Source organism: Agelaius phoeniceus, chromosome 29, assembly GCF_051311805.1.
Source record: "Agelaius phoeniceus isolate bAgePho1 chromosome 29, bAgePho1.hap1, whole genome shotgun sequence".
In the NCBI taxonomy this organism is placed as follows: Eukaryota; Metazoa; Chordata; class Aves; order Passeriformes; family Icteridae; genus Agelaius; species Agelaius phoeniceus.
In genome coordinates, this window is record NC_135293.1 from 473,817 (window position 1) to 487,359 (window position 13,543).

At 55.0% G+C, this 13,543-nt stretch overlaps 1 protein-coding gene across 4 annotated transcripts in view; it reads left to right on the top strand.

The window, feature by feature from the left end:
* COMP (cartilage oligomeric matrix protein) overlaps nucleotides 1–13,543 on the top strand; it is a 42,025-nt gene that overhangs the window by 27,357 nt on the left and 1,125 nt on the right. For 2 of the 4 annotated variants that reach the window (XM_077191487.1, XM_077191490.1), the window contains 16 exons: nucleotides 1,730–1,813; nucleotides 3,205–3,293; nucleotides 3,706–3,757; nucleotides 4,546–4,718; nucleotides 6,205–6,342; nucleotides 7,362–7,439; nucleotides 7,907–8,074; nucleotides 8,804–8,908; nucleotides 9,029–9,136; nucleotides 9,748–9,907; nucleotides 10,807–10,925; nucleotides 11,173–11,225; nucleotides 12,073–12,266; nucleotides 12,693–12,871; nucleotides 13,032–13,080; nucleotides 13,250–13,446. In XM_077191487.1, coding sequence (XP_077047602.1) covers nucleotides 1,730–1,813; nucleotides 3,205–3,293; nucleotides 3,706–3,757; nucleotides 4,546–4,718; nucleotides 6,205–6,342; nucleotides 7,362–7,439; nucleotides 7,907–8,074; nucleotides 8,804–8,908; nucleotides 9,029–9,136; nucleotides 9,748–9,907; nucleotides 10,807–10,925; nucleotides 11,173–11,225; nucleotides 12,073–12,266; nucleotides 12,693–12,871; nucleotides 13,032–13,080; nucleotides 13,250–13,446 — 1,946 coding nt within the window. The remainder of the gene's footprint in view (nucleotides 1–1,729; nucleotides 1,814–3,204; nucleotides 3,294–3,705; nucleotides 3,758–4,545; nucleotides 4,719–6,204; nucleotides 6,343–7,361; nucleotides 7,440–7,906; nucleotides 8,075–8,803; nucleotides 8,909–9,028; nucleotides 9,137–9,747; nucleotides 9,908–10,806; nucleotides 10,926–11,172; nucleotides 11,226–12,072; nucleotides 12,267–12,692; nucleotides 12,872–13,031; nucleotides 13,081–13,249; nucleotides 13,447–13,543) is intronic. The other 2 variants (XM_077191488.1, XM_077191489.1) reach the window with 1 other exon arrangement.

The following is a 13,543-nucleotide window of genomic DNA, read 5'->3' on the forward strand; positions in this document are numbered from 1 at the left end:
TGATTTCATTTTGATTTAACTCTGATTTAACATTGATTTCATTCTGCTTTAACTCCACTTTAATTCCACTTTAATGCTGATTTAACTCCGCTTTAACTCTGATTTCATGCTGATTTCATTCTGCTTTAACTCTGCCTTAACTCCGCTTAAACTCCACTTTAACCCTGATTTAACTCTGCTTTAATTCCACTTTAACTCTACTTTAATCCTGACTCAATTCTGATTTTTTTGAGGGTTTTTTAGGCTGCTCTGAAATGCTGAGGGGTGGAAGGGGCTAAAGAGGGAGGATTTTTCAGCTGGAGCCTGAAAATGTTGAGGGGGATTTTGTAGGAAAATTTTGTGTAAATAACGTTCCATGGGATTTTTTACCCAGTTTTCCTCCTGAGAGGTGAAACTTTATTTAAGGAAAATAAAGGAAATTAATAATCCCACATCCTTGGATTTCCTGCCCTCCAGGAAAGTTCCAATTCCACTTCTCCAAATCTGCTTTTGGGGAATTCTCAGCTCCAGGAGGATTTCTGGCAATCCAAGTTATTCCCAATCCAAAATTTACTGCAGAGCTCACAAATATTCACCAAATTTTATTTTTTGGGGGAAGATCCACAAGGTTTTGGGTTTGTTTGTCTTGTGGAAATGAGGAATTTTTATGAAATCGGTGCTGGGAAATTCTCCCCTTCAGGGAGAGCCCAAATTCCAGCTGATTTTTCCCCTGGACACACAGAGGGTTTTGTGGGATTTATTCCTGTTTTTCTCTTCGCTGTAGGTAAGGGGTGGTTTCTGTTAGGGGATTGGCAAATCTGGGAAAAAAGAGAGAAATTATGGGAAAAAATTAGAGAAACTAGGGGGGAATGGAGAAATTAGAGGAATAAAAGAAATTATAGGGGGGAAATTGAGAAATTATAGGGGGAAAATAGATAAATTATAGAAAAATTGAGAAATTATGGGGAAAATGAGAAATTATGGGAAAAATTGAGAAATTGTAGGGAATATTGAGAAATAGGGGAAAATAGAGAAATTATAGAAAAAAATGAGACGCTATGGGGGGAAAATGATAAATTATAGGAGAAATTGAGAAATTAGAGAGAAAAACAGAGAAATTCTAGGAATAAAATGAGAAATTCTAGAAAAGACCCAGAGAAACCCAGGTTGTGCATCCTCATGGCCAACGAGGAATTTGACACTGGGATTTTGGGAGAATCCCTCCCTTAAATTCTGTGTCCAGTGACCTTTTCACTCCCAAATTATCCCAAAAAATCCCAAATTCCAGCAGCACCAGCTCCATCCCTCCCTCCCTCGGGCACGTCCCAGATTTCTCCCCATCCCAAAGGGGCCCTGCAAACCCCAAATCCCAACGGGAGGGAACAGCAGGGATCCCCTCCCTGGCTGGGCTCGGGAGCTCATCCTGATCCTGCAGCATTCCCAATTTATCCTGGAGCTCATCCTGACCCTGCAGAATTCCCAATTTATCCTGGAGCTCATCCCGACCCTGCAGCATTCCCAATTTCCCCTGGAGCTCATCCTGACCCTGCAGCATTCCCAATTTATCCTGGAGAGGATCCCAACCCTGCAGCATTCCCAATTTCCCCTGGAGCAGCTCCTGACCCTCCAGCATTCCCGGTTTTCCCTGGAGTTTCTGCTCACCTCCAGCATTCCCGGTTTTCCCTGGAGCTCCCCCTGCAGCATTCCCGGTTTTCCCTGGCTGAGCCCCCCTGTCCTTTGTGTCCCCAAGATCCCAGCCGGCCCTTCCCAAGCGCCGCCGCCCGCAGGGAGCCCGCCCTGAGCCGCGGCATTCCCGGGAATGCCCTGGGAGCAGGTGAGAGGGACAGGAGCTCTGGGAATGCCCTGGGAGCAGGGGAGAGGGAGAGGAGCTCTGGGAATGCCCTGGGAGCAGGTGAGAGGGAGAGGAGCTCCGGGAATTCCATGGGAGCAGGGGAGAGGGAGAGGAGCTCTGGGAATGCCCTGGGAGCAGGGGTGGTGAGAGGGACAGCATTCCCAGGAATTCCATGGGAGCAGGGGAGAGGGAGAGGAGCTCCGGGAATTCCATGGGAGCAGGGGAGAGGGAGAGGAGCTCTGGGAATTCCATGGGAGCAGGGGAGAGGGAGAGGAGCTCTGGGAATGCCCTGGGAGCAGGGGAGAGGGAGAGGAGCTCCGGGAATTCCATGGGAGCAGGGGAGAGAGGGGCAGCATTCCCAGGAATTCCATGGGGGAGAGGGAGAGGAGCTCTGGGAATGCCCTGGGAGCAGGGGTGGTGAGAGGGGCAGCATTCCCAGGAATTCCAGGGGAGCAGGGGTGGTGAGAGGGGCAGCATTCCCAGGAATTCCATGGGGGAGAGAGAAAGGAGCTCCAGGAATTCCATGGGAGCAGGGGTGGTGAGAGGGGCAGCATTCCCAGGAATTCCATGGAGCAGGGGTGGTGAGAGGGGCAGCATTCCCAGGAATTCCATGGAGCAGGGGTGGTGAGAGGGGCAGCATTCCCAGGATTTCCATGGAGCAGGGGTGGTGAGAGGGGCAGCATTCCCAGGAATTCCATGGAACAGGGGTGGTGAGAGGGGCAGCATTCCCAGGAGCTCAGGGCTGGTGCCAGAGCAGACCCTGCTGTGCCAGCCCGGGGCTGCTCCCAGATTCCAGCCAGGAACTCCTCGGGGTGGAGGCTGAACGTTAAATTATTCATATAATAATAAATCAATCTTATCCATAGAGTTATTATATTCTATAATATATACAGAATATAATATAGCAATTATATATATACATATAATTATATTATATATATATAATGTATTATATATATTATATATAATTATTATTCATGTAATAGAAAATATTACAGGAATAACAACTAAAATATTATTCCTATCATTATTATTCACATTATTATAATGAATACAATATAAAATATTATGTGAGTAATAATTAAATATTATTGATATCATTATCATTGATGCAATAATATGTGAATAATACTATATTTTCATATAGATTATATTTTCATATCGATATATTTGTATAAATATATGAATATGTAAATATGCTCTAATATATTCATGTTTTCATATATATTAATGTATTTCATGTAAATACATTCAATAAATATATATGTATTCATATAATACATATGAATATAAACCTTCCCAGGTTTATAACCAGCTGGATTATAAACCTGGGATATTCTGGGATTTTCCCAACCATTTTGGGGTTTTTTTAGGAGGAGGAGAAGTCGGGCCAGAAATGCTGCAAGAAATGAGGGAAACCAACCGGGTGCTGCTGGAAGTTCGGGATTTGTTGAAGCAGCAGGTGGGTGAAAAATTCCGGATTTCCTGAGGTCTGGGAATTCTCTGCTCCCTGTGTAGAGTGAGCAGATCATTGCTGCAGAGCAGAGTCCAGAGGTGGTTTAGTAATTGGGAGATAATTGGGGAAAAACTCTCAAGCTGGGAGAAGCTTCAAGGTGGAAAAAAACCTTTAAGTTGGGAAAGAATTCCAGTTGAAAAAACCTTTAAATTGGGAAAAAAATTCCAGTTGAAAAGACCTTCAATTTGGTTGGGGAAATCTTCAAGGTGAGAAAAACCTTTAAGCTGGGAAAAACTTCAAGGTGAGAAAAACCTTCAATAAAGGTTGTTGTTGTTGTTGTTATTATTTATTTATTGTTGATTGATTTCACTGGCCGGGCTCCTGGCCCCGGCTCAGCCCCGCTGCTGTTGCCCTGCAGATCAAGGAGATCACGTTCCTGAAGAACACGGTCATGGAGTGCGATGCCTGCGGTGAGTGCAGCTGTGCCCCCTGTGTGCCCCCTGTGTGCCCCCTGTGCCCCCTGAGCCTCCTGTGCCCTCTGCTGCCCGCCGGGGGCAAATCCCAGCCTGGTGATCCCAGTCAGGCCTGGTCACCATGGTCAGGCCTGGTGATCCCAGTCAGGCCTGCTCAGCACAGTTAGTTAGTCCTGGTCACCACGGTCAGGCCTGGTCACCACAGTTAGTTATTCCTGCTCATCACAGTTGGTCCTGGTCCTCACACCCCTTCACCCCAGCCTTTGCTTCTGCCTCCCTGCCTCTGAGCTGGGCTGGTGGCTCTGGGACACCCCAGAACTGAGCTGGTGGCTTTGGGACATCCCATAGTGGCTTTAGGACACCCCAGAGCTGAGCTGCTGGCTCTGGGACATGCCGTGGTGGCTTTGGGACACCCCACAGCTGAGCTGCTGGCTCTGGGACATGCTGTGGTGGCTCTGGGACACCCCATGGTGGCTCTGGGACACCCATGGTGGCTTTGGGACGCCCCGTGGTGGCTCTGGGACGCCCATGGTGGCTCTGGGACGCCCATGGTGGCTCTGGGACACCCCATGGTGGCTCTGGGACATGCCATGGTGGCTCTGGGACACCCCGTGGTGGCTCTGGGACACACCATGGTGGCTCTGGGACGCCCATGGTGGCTCTGGGACACCCATGGTGGCTCTGGGACACCCTGTGGTGGCTCTGGGACACCCATGGTGGCTCTGGGACGCCCCAGGCTGTTCCGATGGCTCCGGGGCGCTGTGCTCACACGCTGCTGTCCCCAGGCATGCGGCCGGAGGTGACCGGCCCTGTGGTCACCGTGACCCAGTTCAGCCGCTGCGTGCCCAACCCCTGCTTCCCGGGCGTGCCCTGCACCGAGAGCGGCGGCGGCTTCCGCTGCGGGCCCTGCCCCGCCGGCTACTCCGGCAACGGCACCCACTGCTCCGACATCAACGAGGTGAGCAGAGCCGGGCCGGGGAGAGGGAGGGAGGGAGGGAGGGAGCACCGGGAACAACGGGCAGCACGGCCCCGGCGCTGCCTCGGGGCAGGGATCCCTGCGGGAGCTGCGGGAGCTGCAACTCTGTGCCTGGGATCCCTGCGGGAGCTGCAACTCCGTGCCTGGGATCCCTGCTGGAGCTGCAGCTCCGTGCCTGGCACACGCTGGGATCCCTGCAAGAGATGCAATTCCATGCCTGGGATCCCTGCTGGAGCTGCAACTCTGTGCCTGGCACACTCTGGGATTCCTGCAGGAGCTGCAATTCCTGCAGGAGCTGCAGTTCTGTGCCTGGCACACGCTGGGATTCCTGCAGGAGCTGCAGTTCCGTGCCTCGCACACTGTGGGATTCCTGCAGACTCTGGAATTCTGTGCCTGGCACGCTCTGGATTTCCTGCAGGAGCTGCAGTTCTGTGCCTGGCACACGCTGGATTTCCTGCAGGAGATGCAGTTCTGTGCCTGGCACACTCTGGATTTCCTGCAGGAGCTGCAGTTCCGTGCCTGGCACACGCTGGAATTCCTGCAGGCTCTGGAATTCTGTGCCTGGCCCTCCCCAGGGAGGGTTTAGGGCCAGCCCAGTCCCAACAAAATAAATCCTGAGGTTTGTGCCACACAGGGAGGGGAGTTTGGAACACCAGAGCCACCTCCTTTGCTGAGGAGCTGTTGGAGATAAGATTTATTGAGTGTGGAATGGGATCAAACAGTTCCCAGATAATCCTGGAAACAGCAAATCTCAGCCACAGGGCTTTGTTTCTGCCCTTAAATCAAACCTTGCTGGGCAGATACTGTGTATTATTTTTAGGAAATTTTTTTTAGGAAATGTGGCATTCCACCAATTTTAAGCTCTGTGTGTGTGCAAAGCTCTGCTCATCCATGGATTTTTTTGTAGGGCTCCTGAGCTCTGTGCTTCCCAAACCACGAACTTGATTATCCCACTCTCGCACAGCCTCGATTGCATTTCAATTTAAAAACCTGCTGAAGGCTCCATGGCAGATTTTGGGATTGTCAGCCCAAAATATGGGGTCCACTGTATTCCTGTGAGGCATCTGCCAGGACAGAGCATAAAAATCCAGGGAAAAATAATGAAGTGTTGGAGGAAGCAAAGCATTCGGAGCAATTCTGGAAAGAAAGGGTGGTGAACAAACAACTCGAGTTGTGTTTCAGGGCCAGGGTGGGGAATTGTCCAGGCCCCCGAGGATTCCAGGAAGGAAAAGGTGAAGCAAGAGCAGCTCCGTGCCAGGGCTCTGGTGTCACCTGAGGAGAGTCAGAGCTCCAATGGCTCTGACTTTGTTCTGTTGCAGCCCAGGGCACGCCGGGCTGGGGGAGCCCTCTGAGGAACTTCTGTGCCCTTTTGTCTTCTACCTCCAGACTAAAACCCCAGGAGCTGGAGGTGCCCCAGGGCTGGAGCTGCCCCCTGGCACAGCCCTGGGCACCCTGTGTGTTGTTTCAGTGCAATGCCAACCCCTGCTTCCCGAAAGTCCAGTGCATTAACACCAACCCCGGCTTCCGCTGCGACCCCTGCCCGCCCGGCTTCACCGGGCAGCTGCTGGAAGGGGTGGGAATGGCCTTTGCCAGGGCCAACAAGCAGGTGAGGGCCTCGGGGACCTGTGTCCCCCAGCAGCTGGCAATGCTCCCCCCTCTGCAGCTGGGAATGTGAGGAAACAGGAGGGGAACTCGAGGTGATGGCTCCCCGGGATGGAAGGGAGGGTGGAGAGGGGCTGGGAGGGAATTCCCATCCCTGGGAGGGTCCCAGGCCAGCCTGGAGCAGCCTGGGACAGTGGAGGTGTCCCTGGGGGTGGGGATGGGGCGGTTAAAGGCCCCTCCCGACCCAAACTGTTCTGGGATCCCACAATTCCATGGATTCCAGGTGGGAATGCAGGGAGAGGAGAGTGCCCAGAGCCACCTCCCCTGTGCCAAACTGGGGCTGGGCAGAGCATCCCAGCTCCTCTGGGGCTGTGGGGCCACCCTGGGGGTGGGAACAGGGCTGGGAACGGGAATGGGATGGGGATGGGAGTGGGAATGGGAATGGGATGGGGATGGGGATGGGAATCCTTCCTGCTGGGACACAGAAAAGTTCCTGCAGCTGCTGCCACCCCCTCCCGGCTTCTCTGACAGCTCCAGGCAGATTAAAAATCCCAACAGCCTGGGCTGATTGGGGTTTTTAGGGGTTATTATCCCACATCTAGCTCTGGGAATTTGGGGCTGGTCGTGGGATGCAGCCATTGAGCTTCCAAATCCATGGAGCCCCTCCACAGTGAGGATATTGCAGCAGCTCAGCTCAGAGCTCAGCTCTGTTCCCAGGCTGGAGCCTCTGCTGACTCTGGAGGGGGGTCTGGAGCCCTGCTGGGACCTGCCTCAAGCTTGTCAGCAGGAACACTGATTAGTCCTGGCCTAGTGAGGTGTCAGCAGGAGCACTGATTAGTCCTGGCCTAGTGAGGTGTCAGCAGGAGCACAGATTAGTCCTGGCCTAGTGAGGTGTGCCAGGGCTCTGCTTCTGCTCTGGCCCCGCTCCAGTGCTGGGATTTGGGGTGGGATGGGGTGAAGGTGAAGGTGGGTCCTGTTCTCCCTGGGGTGAAGGTGAAGGTGGGTCCTGTTCTCCCTGGGCAGGTGTGCACCGACATCAACGAGTGTGAGACTGGAGCTGCCAGGAATTGTGTCCCAAACTCCATCTGCATCAACACTCGGGTAAATCCTCAGGGATTTGGGGAGGGTCCCAGGGCTGGAGCCCCCCTGGAGCCAGGCTGGCAGAGCTGGGGGTGCTCACCTGGAGAGGAGAAGGCGCCAGGGAGAGCTCAGAGCCCCTGGCAGGGCCTGAAGGGGCTCCAGGAGAGCTGCAGAGGGACTGGGGACACGGCCTGGAGGGCCAGGGGCCAGGGAATGGATTTAAAGTGGGAAAAGGGAGATTTGGGTGGGATATTGGGAAGGGGTTCCTGGCTGGGAGGGTGGGGAGGGAATGGGGTGGGATTCCCAGAGCAGCTGTGGCTGCCCCTGGATCCCTGGCAGTGCCCCAGGCCAGGCCCCGGGGCAGGGCAGCTGGGCCAAGGAAGGGCCTCACCGGGAGGGTAAAGGCGAATCCCGAGCAGGGATTTGCAGGGATTTTCCGGGATTTTCCGGGATTCCCGTTCGAGTTCCCGCTCCCGTTCCCCCCGCAGGGATCCTACAAGTGCGGGGCCTGCAAGCCGGGCTTTGTGGGGGATCAGATCAGCGGCTGCCGGAGCCCCACGGCGACCGGGGCCCGGCGCTGCCCCAACGGCGAGATCAGCCCGTGCCACGAGAAAGCCGAGTGCGTTGTGGAGAGGGACGGCTCGCTGTCCTGCCAGGTGCGGGCACCGCCGCGGGCACCGCTAGGGACACCGGGGTGTGGTGCCACCCTATGGACACTGGGGTCTGATCCCGCCCTGCCCACACTGGGCTCGGGTCTGATCCCAAACTCCCTGGGACCGGGGTCGGTCTGATCCCAAACTCCCTTGGACTGGGGTCTGTCTGATCCCAAACTCCCCGGGACCGGGGTCGGTCTGATCCCAAACTCCCTGGGACCGGGGTCGGTCTGATCCCAAACTCCCTGGGACCGGGGTCTGTCTGATCCCAAACTCCCTGGGACTGGGGTCTGTCTGCTCGCTCCTCGCTCCTCGTTCCTCGTCCCGCGCTCCTCTGCCGGGTCTGCCACTGCCCTCTCCTGGAGATCGCCCTTCCCGACCCATCCCTGCTCGTCCCCCGAGCTCCTCCCTGGGCTGCTCCCTCCCGCTTTTTGGGGTTTTGGTTTTCCCTGGAGCGCTGCGAACCTGTCGGGTGCGGGATTCCCTGCGGCTGAGCAGGGAGGATCCAGGGAATCGGGATCCAGGATCGGCAGCCTCAGAGCCGAGCTCTGCTCCTCCTCAGGGCCAGCAGCAGCGCCGAGGGCCCGGTCCGAGCTGGTGAAATCCCAGAAATGTTTCCCCCGGGCGTTATTTCCCTGTAGGGTTTCACATCCCGGATCGGCAGCGTTCCGTGCCGTGTCCCTGGCAAACCCCGGGGTTTGGGGGCTGACTCTGTGTGTGTGCCCCTTGCAGTGCCTCGTGGGCTGGGCGGGGAACGGCTACGTGTGCGGCAAGGACACGGACATCGACGGCGTCCCCGACGAGAAGCAGCGCTGCTCCGACAAGAACTGCCGCAAGGTGGGCAGGAAATCCGGGGATTTCAGCCCAATCTCCCCGCAGGCCGGGCCCTGCGTGCTGCCGAGAGCTGCGGAGCCCGGGCTGGCTGCAGTCCCACATTGCCGAGCCTCTGTCCTGCAGGACAACTGCGTGACCGTGCCCAACTCGGGCCAGGAGGACGCGGACCGGGACGGCATCGGGGACGCCTGCGACGACGACGCCGACGGGGACGGGATCCCCAACGCCGAGGTCCGGGCTCTGCTGCCCCCGGCGGCTCCTGCGGGGCAGCGGCACCTGCGGGGGGAATCCGGGGGTCCCGGTGGGGATTCGGGGGTCCCAGTGGGAGTTCAGGGGTCGCCGTGGGGATTTAGGGGTGCCCAGTGGGGATTCGGGGGTTCCAGTGGGGATTTAGGGGTTCCAGTGGGAGTTCAGGGATCCCAGTGGGAATTTAGAGGTTTCAGTGGGAATTTAGGGATCCCAGTGGGAGTTCAGAAGTCCCAGTGGGAATTTAGGGGTTCCAGTAGGAACTCAGGGGTCCCAGTGGAGTTCAGGGGTCCCAGTGGAGTTCAGGGGTCCCAGTGGAGTCCAGGGGTTCCAGTTTGAATTCAGGGGTCCCAGTGGCAGTTCAGGGGTCCCAGTGTGAATTCAGGGGTCCCAGTTTGAAGTCGGGGGTCCCAGTGGAGTTCAGGGGTCCCAGTGGAGTTCAGGGGTCCCAGTGGAGTGCAGGGGTCCCAGCGTGGCCTCGCCCTGGGGGCTCTGAGGACCCCAGACCAGGCTGCAGCCCCGAGGTCGCTCAGGGCCCTGCTGGGGACAGCGCAGGAGGCGCCGGTGTCCCCAGCCCGTGTCCCCTGTCCCTGCAGGACAACTGCGTGTACACCAGGAACACGGACCAGCGCAACGCCGACAAGGACAACTTCGGGGACGCGTGTGACAACTGCCGGCAGGTGAAGAACAACGACCAGAGGGACATCGATGGCGACGGCAGGGGCGACGAGTGTGACGAAGACATGGACGGGGACGGTGAGAGCCGGCTGCCCCGGGCTGGGCCAGGAAAATGGAGATAATATTGAGATAATATGTTTGTGTCACCCCAGCTCGGCCTCTGGGGACAGACAGGGCGGTCCCCGTGTCCCCGAGCTCAGCCTCTCACCGGTGCTGCTCCCCCTTGGGTTTATTTTCATTTTTATTGGCCACAGTCGTGGTTTTTTCAGGGTCCCCCGTGGAAGGGAGGAAATGATGAATCTGACTCCATGTTCTTAGAAGGCTCATTTATTATTATATTATATTATATTATATTATATTTATTTTATTATATTTATTATAGTATATTTATTATAGTATATTAAAGAATGCTATACTAAAACTATACTAAAGAATAGAGAAAAGATAGAGCCAGAAGGCTTAACAAGAATGGTAACAAAACCTCATAACTCCCTCCAGAGTCCCAACACAGCCTGACCCTGATTAGTCATTAAGTTAAAACAATTCACATGAAACCAATCAAACAATCTCCAGCCACATTCCAAAGCAGCAAAACACAAGAGAAGCAATCAGATAATTCTTGTTTTCCTTTTTCTCCGAGGCTTCTCAGCTTCCCAGGAGAAGAAATCCTGGCAAAGGGATTTTTCAGAAAAGGTGACAGTGACACACAATCCCAGCCAGCCTCGTCCTGACTGCCTTGTGCTGCATTTTAAGGAAGAAATTTGGGAATATCTGAGCTGGCAGCAGCTCCTGGCTCGAGGCTGGGGGAGGCCCCTGGGGTGGACACAAGCCTGGCTGGCTTTGGAACCTGAGCTGATCACAGAGTGCACAAAAGCTGCTCCCAGCAGCCAGGGATGCCAGCAAACACTGAAAGCCCCAATGCTGAAATCCTTCCTTTAGCCTGGGTCTTTGTGGGTCCACTCTGCCCTGTTTTGCAGGGATCAAGAACACCCTGGACAACTGCAGGAGAGTTCCCAACCCTGACCAGAGGGACGGGGACGGGGACGGCGTGGGGGACGCCTGTGACAGCTGCCCCACGCTCAGCAACCCTGACCAGGTACGGGCCCAGGCTGAGCCCCTCCTGTCACCGACCAGGCCAGGGCTCGGTTCCAGCTGTGCCCTCCTGGGGCACAAAGGGAAATTGGGCACTCTGGGCTCTCCCTCCCTGCCCTGCCCCACTGCTGGAATTCCTCAGGATCCCCCCAAAACATCCCACAGGAAGTCTCCTGCTGTTGGCAGCTCTCTGTTCTCTCCCTTGCCTTTTCCTCTGGAAAATTTAAATTATTCTTCCTTTCTTTTTCTAGAAAGACACTGACCACGATCTGGTGGGAGACGAATGTGACACCAACCAGGACAGGTGAGCTGCAGAAATTAAAAATTCTATTTATTTGCATGAAATCCTGGGATGGAAGGGACCAAAAGGCTGTGAAAACCTGGCTTGGCCTTATCCTATAAAAAATGGAGGTTTAGAGGTGAAATTTTCTTTAGACCTCACAAAAAGCGACCACTGGAAGGAAGGAGCACTCCCAGAGCTCCATTTCCAGCAGGAATGTCACTGACATACTTTAGGAAAATCCTTCCACTAGGATTTTTCTCCTGAGAAGCCTCAGAAAAGAAATGTTAACAATAATTATCTGATGGCTTAGAATGTGCTCTGGAGATGGTTTAGCAACAGGTGCAGCTTTGATTGTCTGATGTGGATTGTTGTTAATTAATGGCCAATCACAGCCAGCTGTGTCAGACTCTCTGCTCAGGCACAAGATTTTATTATTCATTCTTTTCCAGCCTTCTGATGTCTCTTTTCTCTTTATTCAGTGTAGTTTTAGTATAGCATATATAATGTAATGTAATGTAGTATAGTATAGTATAATATAGTATAATTAATATAATATAGTAAATTAATATAATATAATTAATGTAATATGCGATATATAATATAGTATAAAATATAATAAAATGATACATCAGCTTTCTGAGACACAGAGCCAAGATTCTCAGCTCTTCCCTCGTCCTGAGGACTCTCAGACATTCCTGACCCATTCCTGGGCTGAAGTCACAGAGCAGCTGCAGCCCCAGCCCCGGGGCAGCTCCCTGTGCTGGTGGCCGTGGGTGACGTGTCCGTGTCCCTGTGTCTGTCCCTGTGTCTGTCCCTGTGTCTGTCCCTGTCACTGCCCCTGTCCCTGCCCCTGTCCCTTCTCCCACAGCGACGGGGACGGGCACCAGGACTCGAGGGACAACTGCCCCACGGTGCCCAACAGCTCCCAGGTGGACACGGACGGGGACGGGCTGGGGGACGAGTGTGACGAGGATGATGATGATGATGGCATCCCCGACTTCAGACCCCCCGGCCCCGACAACTGCAGGCTGGTGCCCAACCCCGGCCAGGAGGACTCGGATGGTGAGGGAGGGAGGGAGGGAGGGATGGGTCCTTTGGGGTCCCTGGGGCCACTCCAGGCTCTGGAAGCCGCAGGAGTTGGGGTTTTGTTGGGACTGACTCGTGCCAGGCCTGGGACACTGCAGGTGTCCACAGTGGGTCCACTGGGTCAGGTTTGGGATCATCTTTGGGGTCAGGTTTGGGGCCATGTTTGGGGTCAGGTTTGGGATCAGGTTTGGGGCCATGTTTGGGTCAGGTTCTCTCTCCCAGAAGTGTCTGGGCTTTGAGGGGTTTCTCTGCCAGCAGGAGAAGCCTCCGGGTTTCTCTGCAGCTCCTTGGGGTGCCCCAGTCCCTCGGTGCCCTCAGCTGCCCCTGGTGGTGCCCGAGGCTGAGCAAACCCAGGGCAGGAGCTGCTGCTCCAGGCTCCTTCCTCCTCCTCCTCGTGCCCAGGGGACGGCGTGGGGAACCTGTGTGAGGATGACTTCGACAGGGACATGGTGATCGACAGGATCGACGTCTGCCCCGAGAACGCCGAGGTGACGCTCACGGACTTCAGGGCCTTCCAGACCGTGGTGCTGGACCCCGAGGGGGACGCTCAGATCGACCCCAACTGGATCGTCCTCAACCAGGTGGGGAGGGCTCCAGCTGGGAACAGTCCTGGGGGGGTTTCCCTCAAAGGCTCCGTGGTTCTGCAGTGCCCAAATCCCCGAGTCCCAGCCCTGGAGAAGCACAAGAGGGAGTTTGGTGTGTCTGGAACTGCACTAAAGAGTCACAATTTCTCTTTCTCAGGGCATGGAGATTGTCCAGACCATGAACAGCGACCCTGGCCTGGCTGTAGGTGAGGAATTTCCCTTCTCCCTTTGGGAAATCATCACTCGCTGCAGCTTTGATCAGCCACTGCTCCATGACTCCATCCCCTGTTCCCTGTAGTGCACAGAGTCCAGATTCCCCCTGGCAAAATCCACCTCCCCAGCTGAACCCTGGCTCTGTTCTGCTGCCCCTGACAGGGTACACAGCCTTTAACGGGGTGGACTTCGAGGGCACCTTCCATGTCAACACGGCCACGGACGACGACTACGCCGGGTTCATCTTTGGCTACCAGGACAGCTCCAGCTTCTACGTGGTGATGTGGAAGCAGATGGAACAGACCTACTGGCAGGCCAACCCCTTCCGGGCAGTGGCAGAGCCTGGCATTCAGCTGAAGGTACAGGAACGCTGCAGAAGGAATTCCCTGCTGGAATTCTGCCTCGGGATCAGCAGCTGTGTGGAATCCTCTGTGCACACCTTGAGCAGGCTCTCCT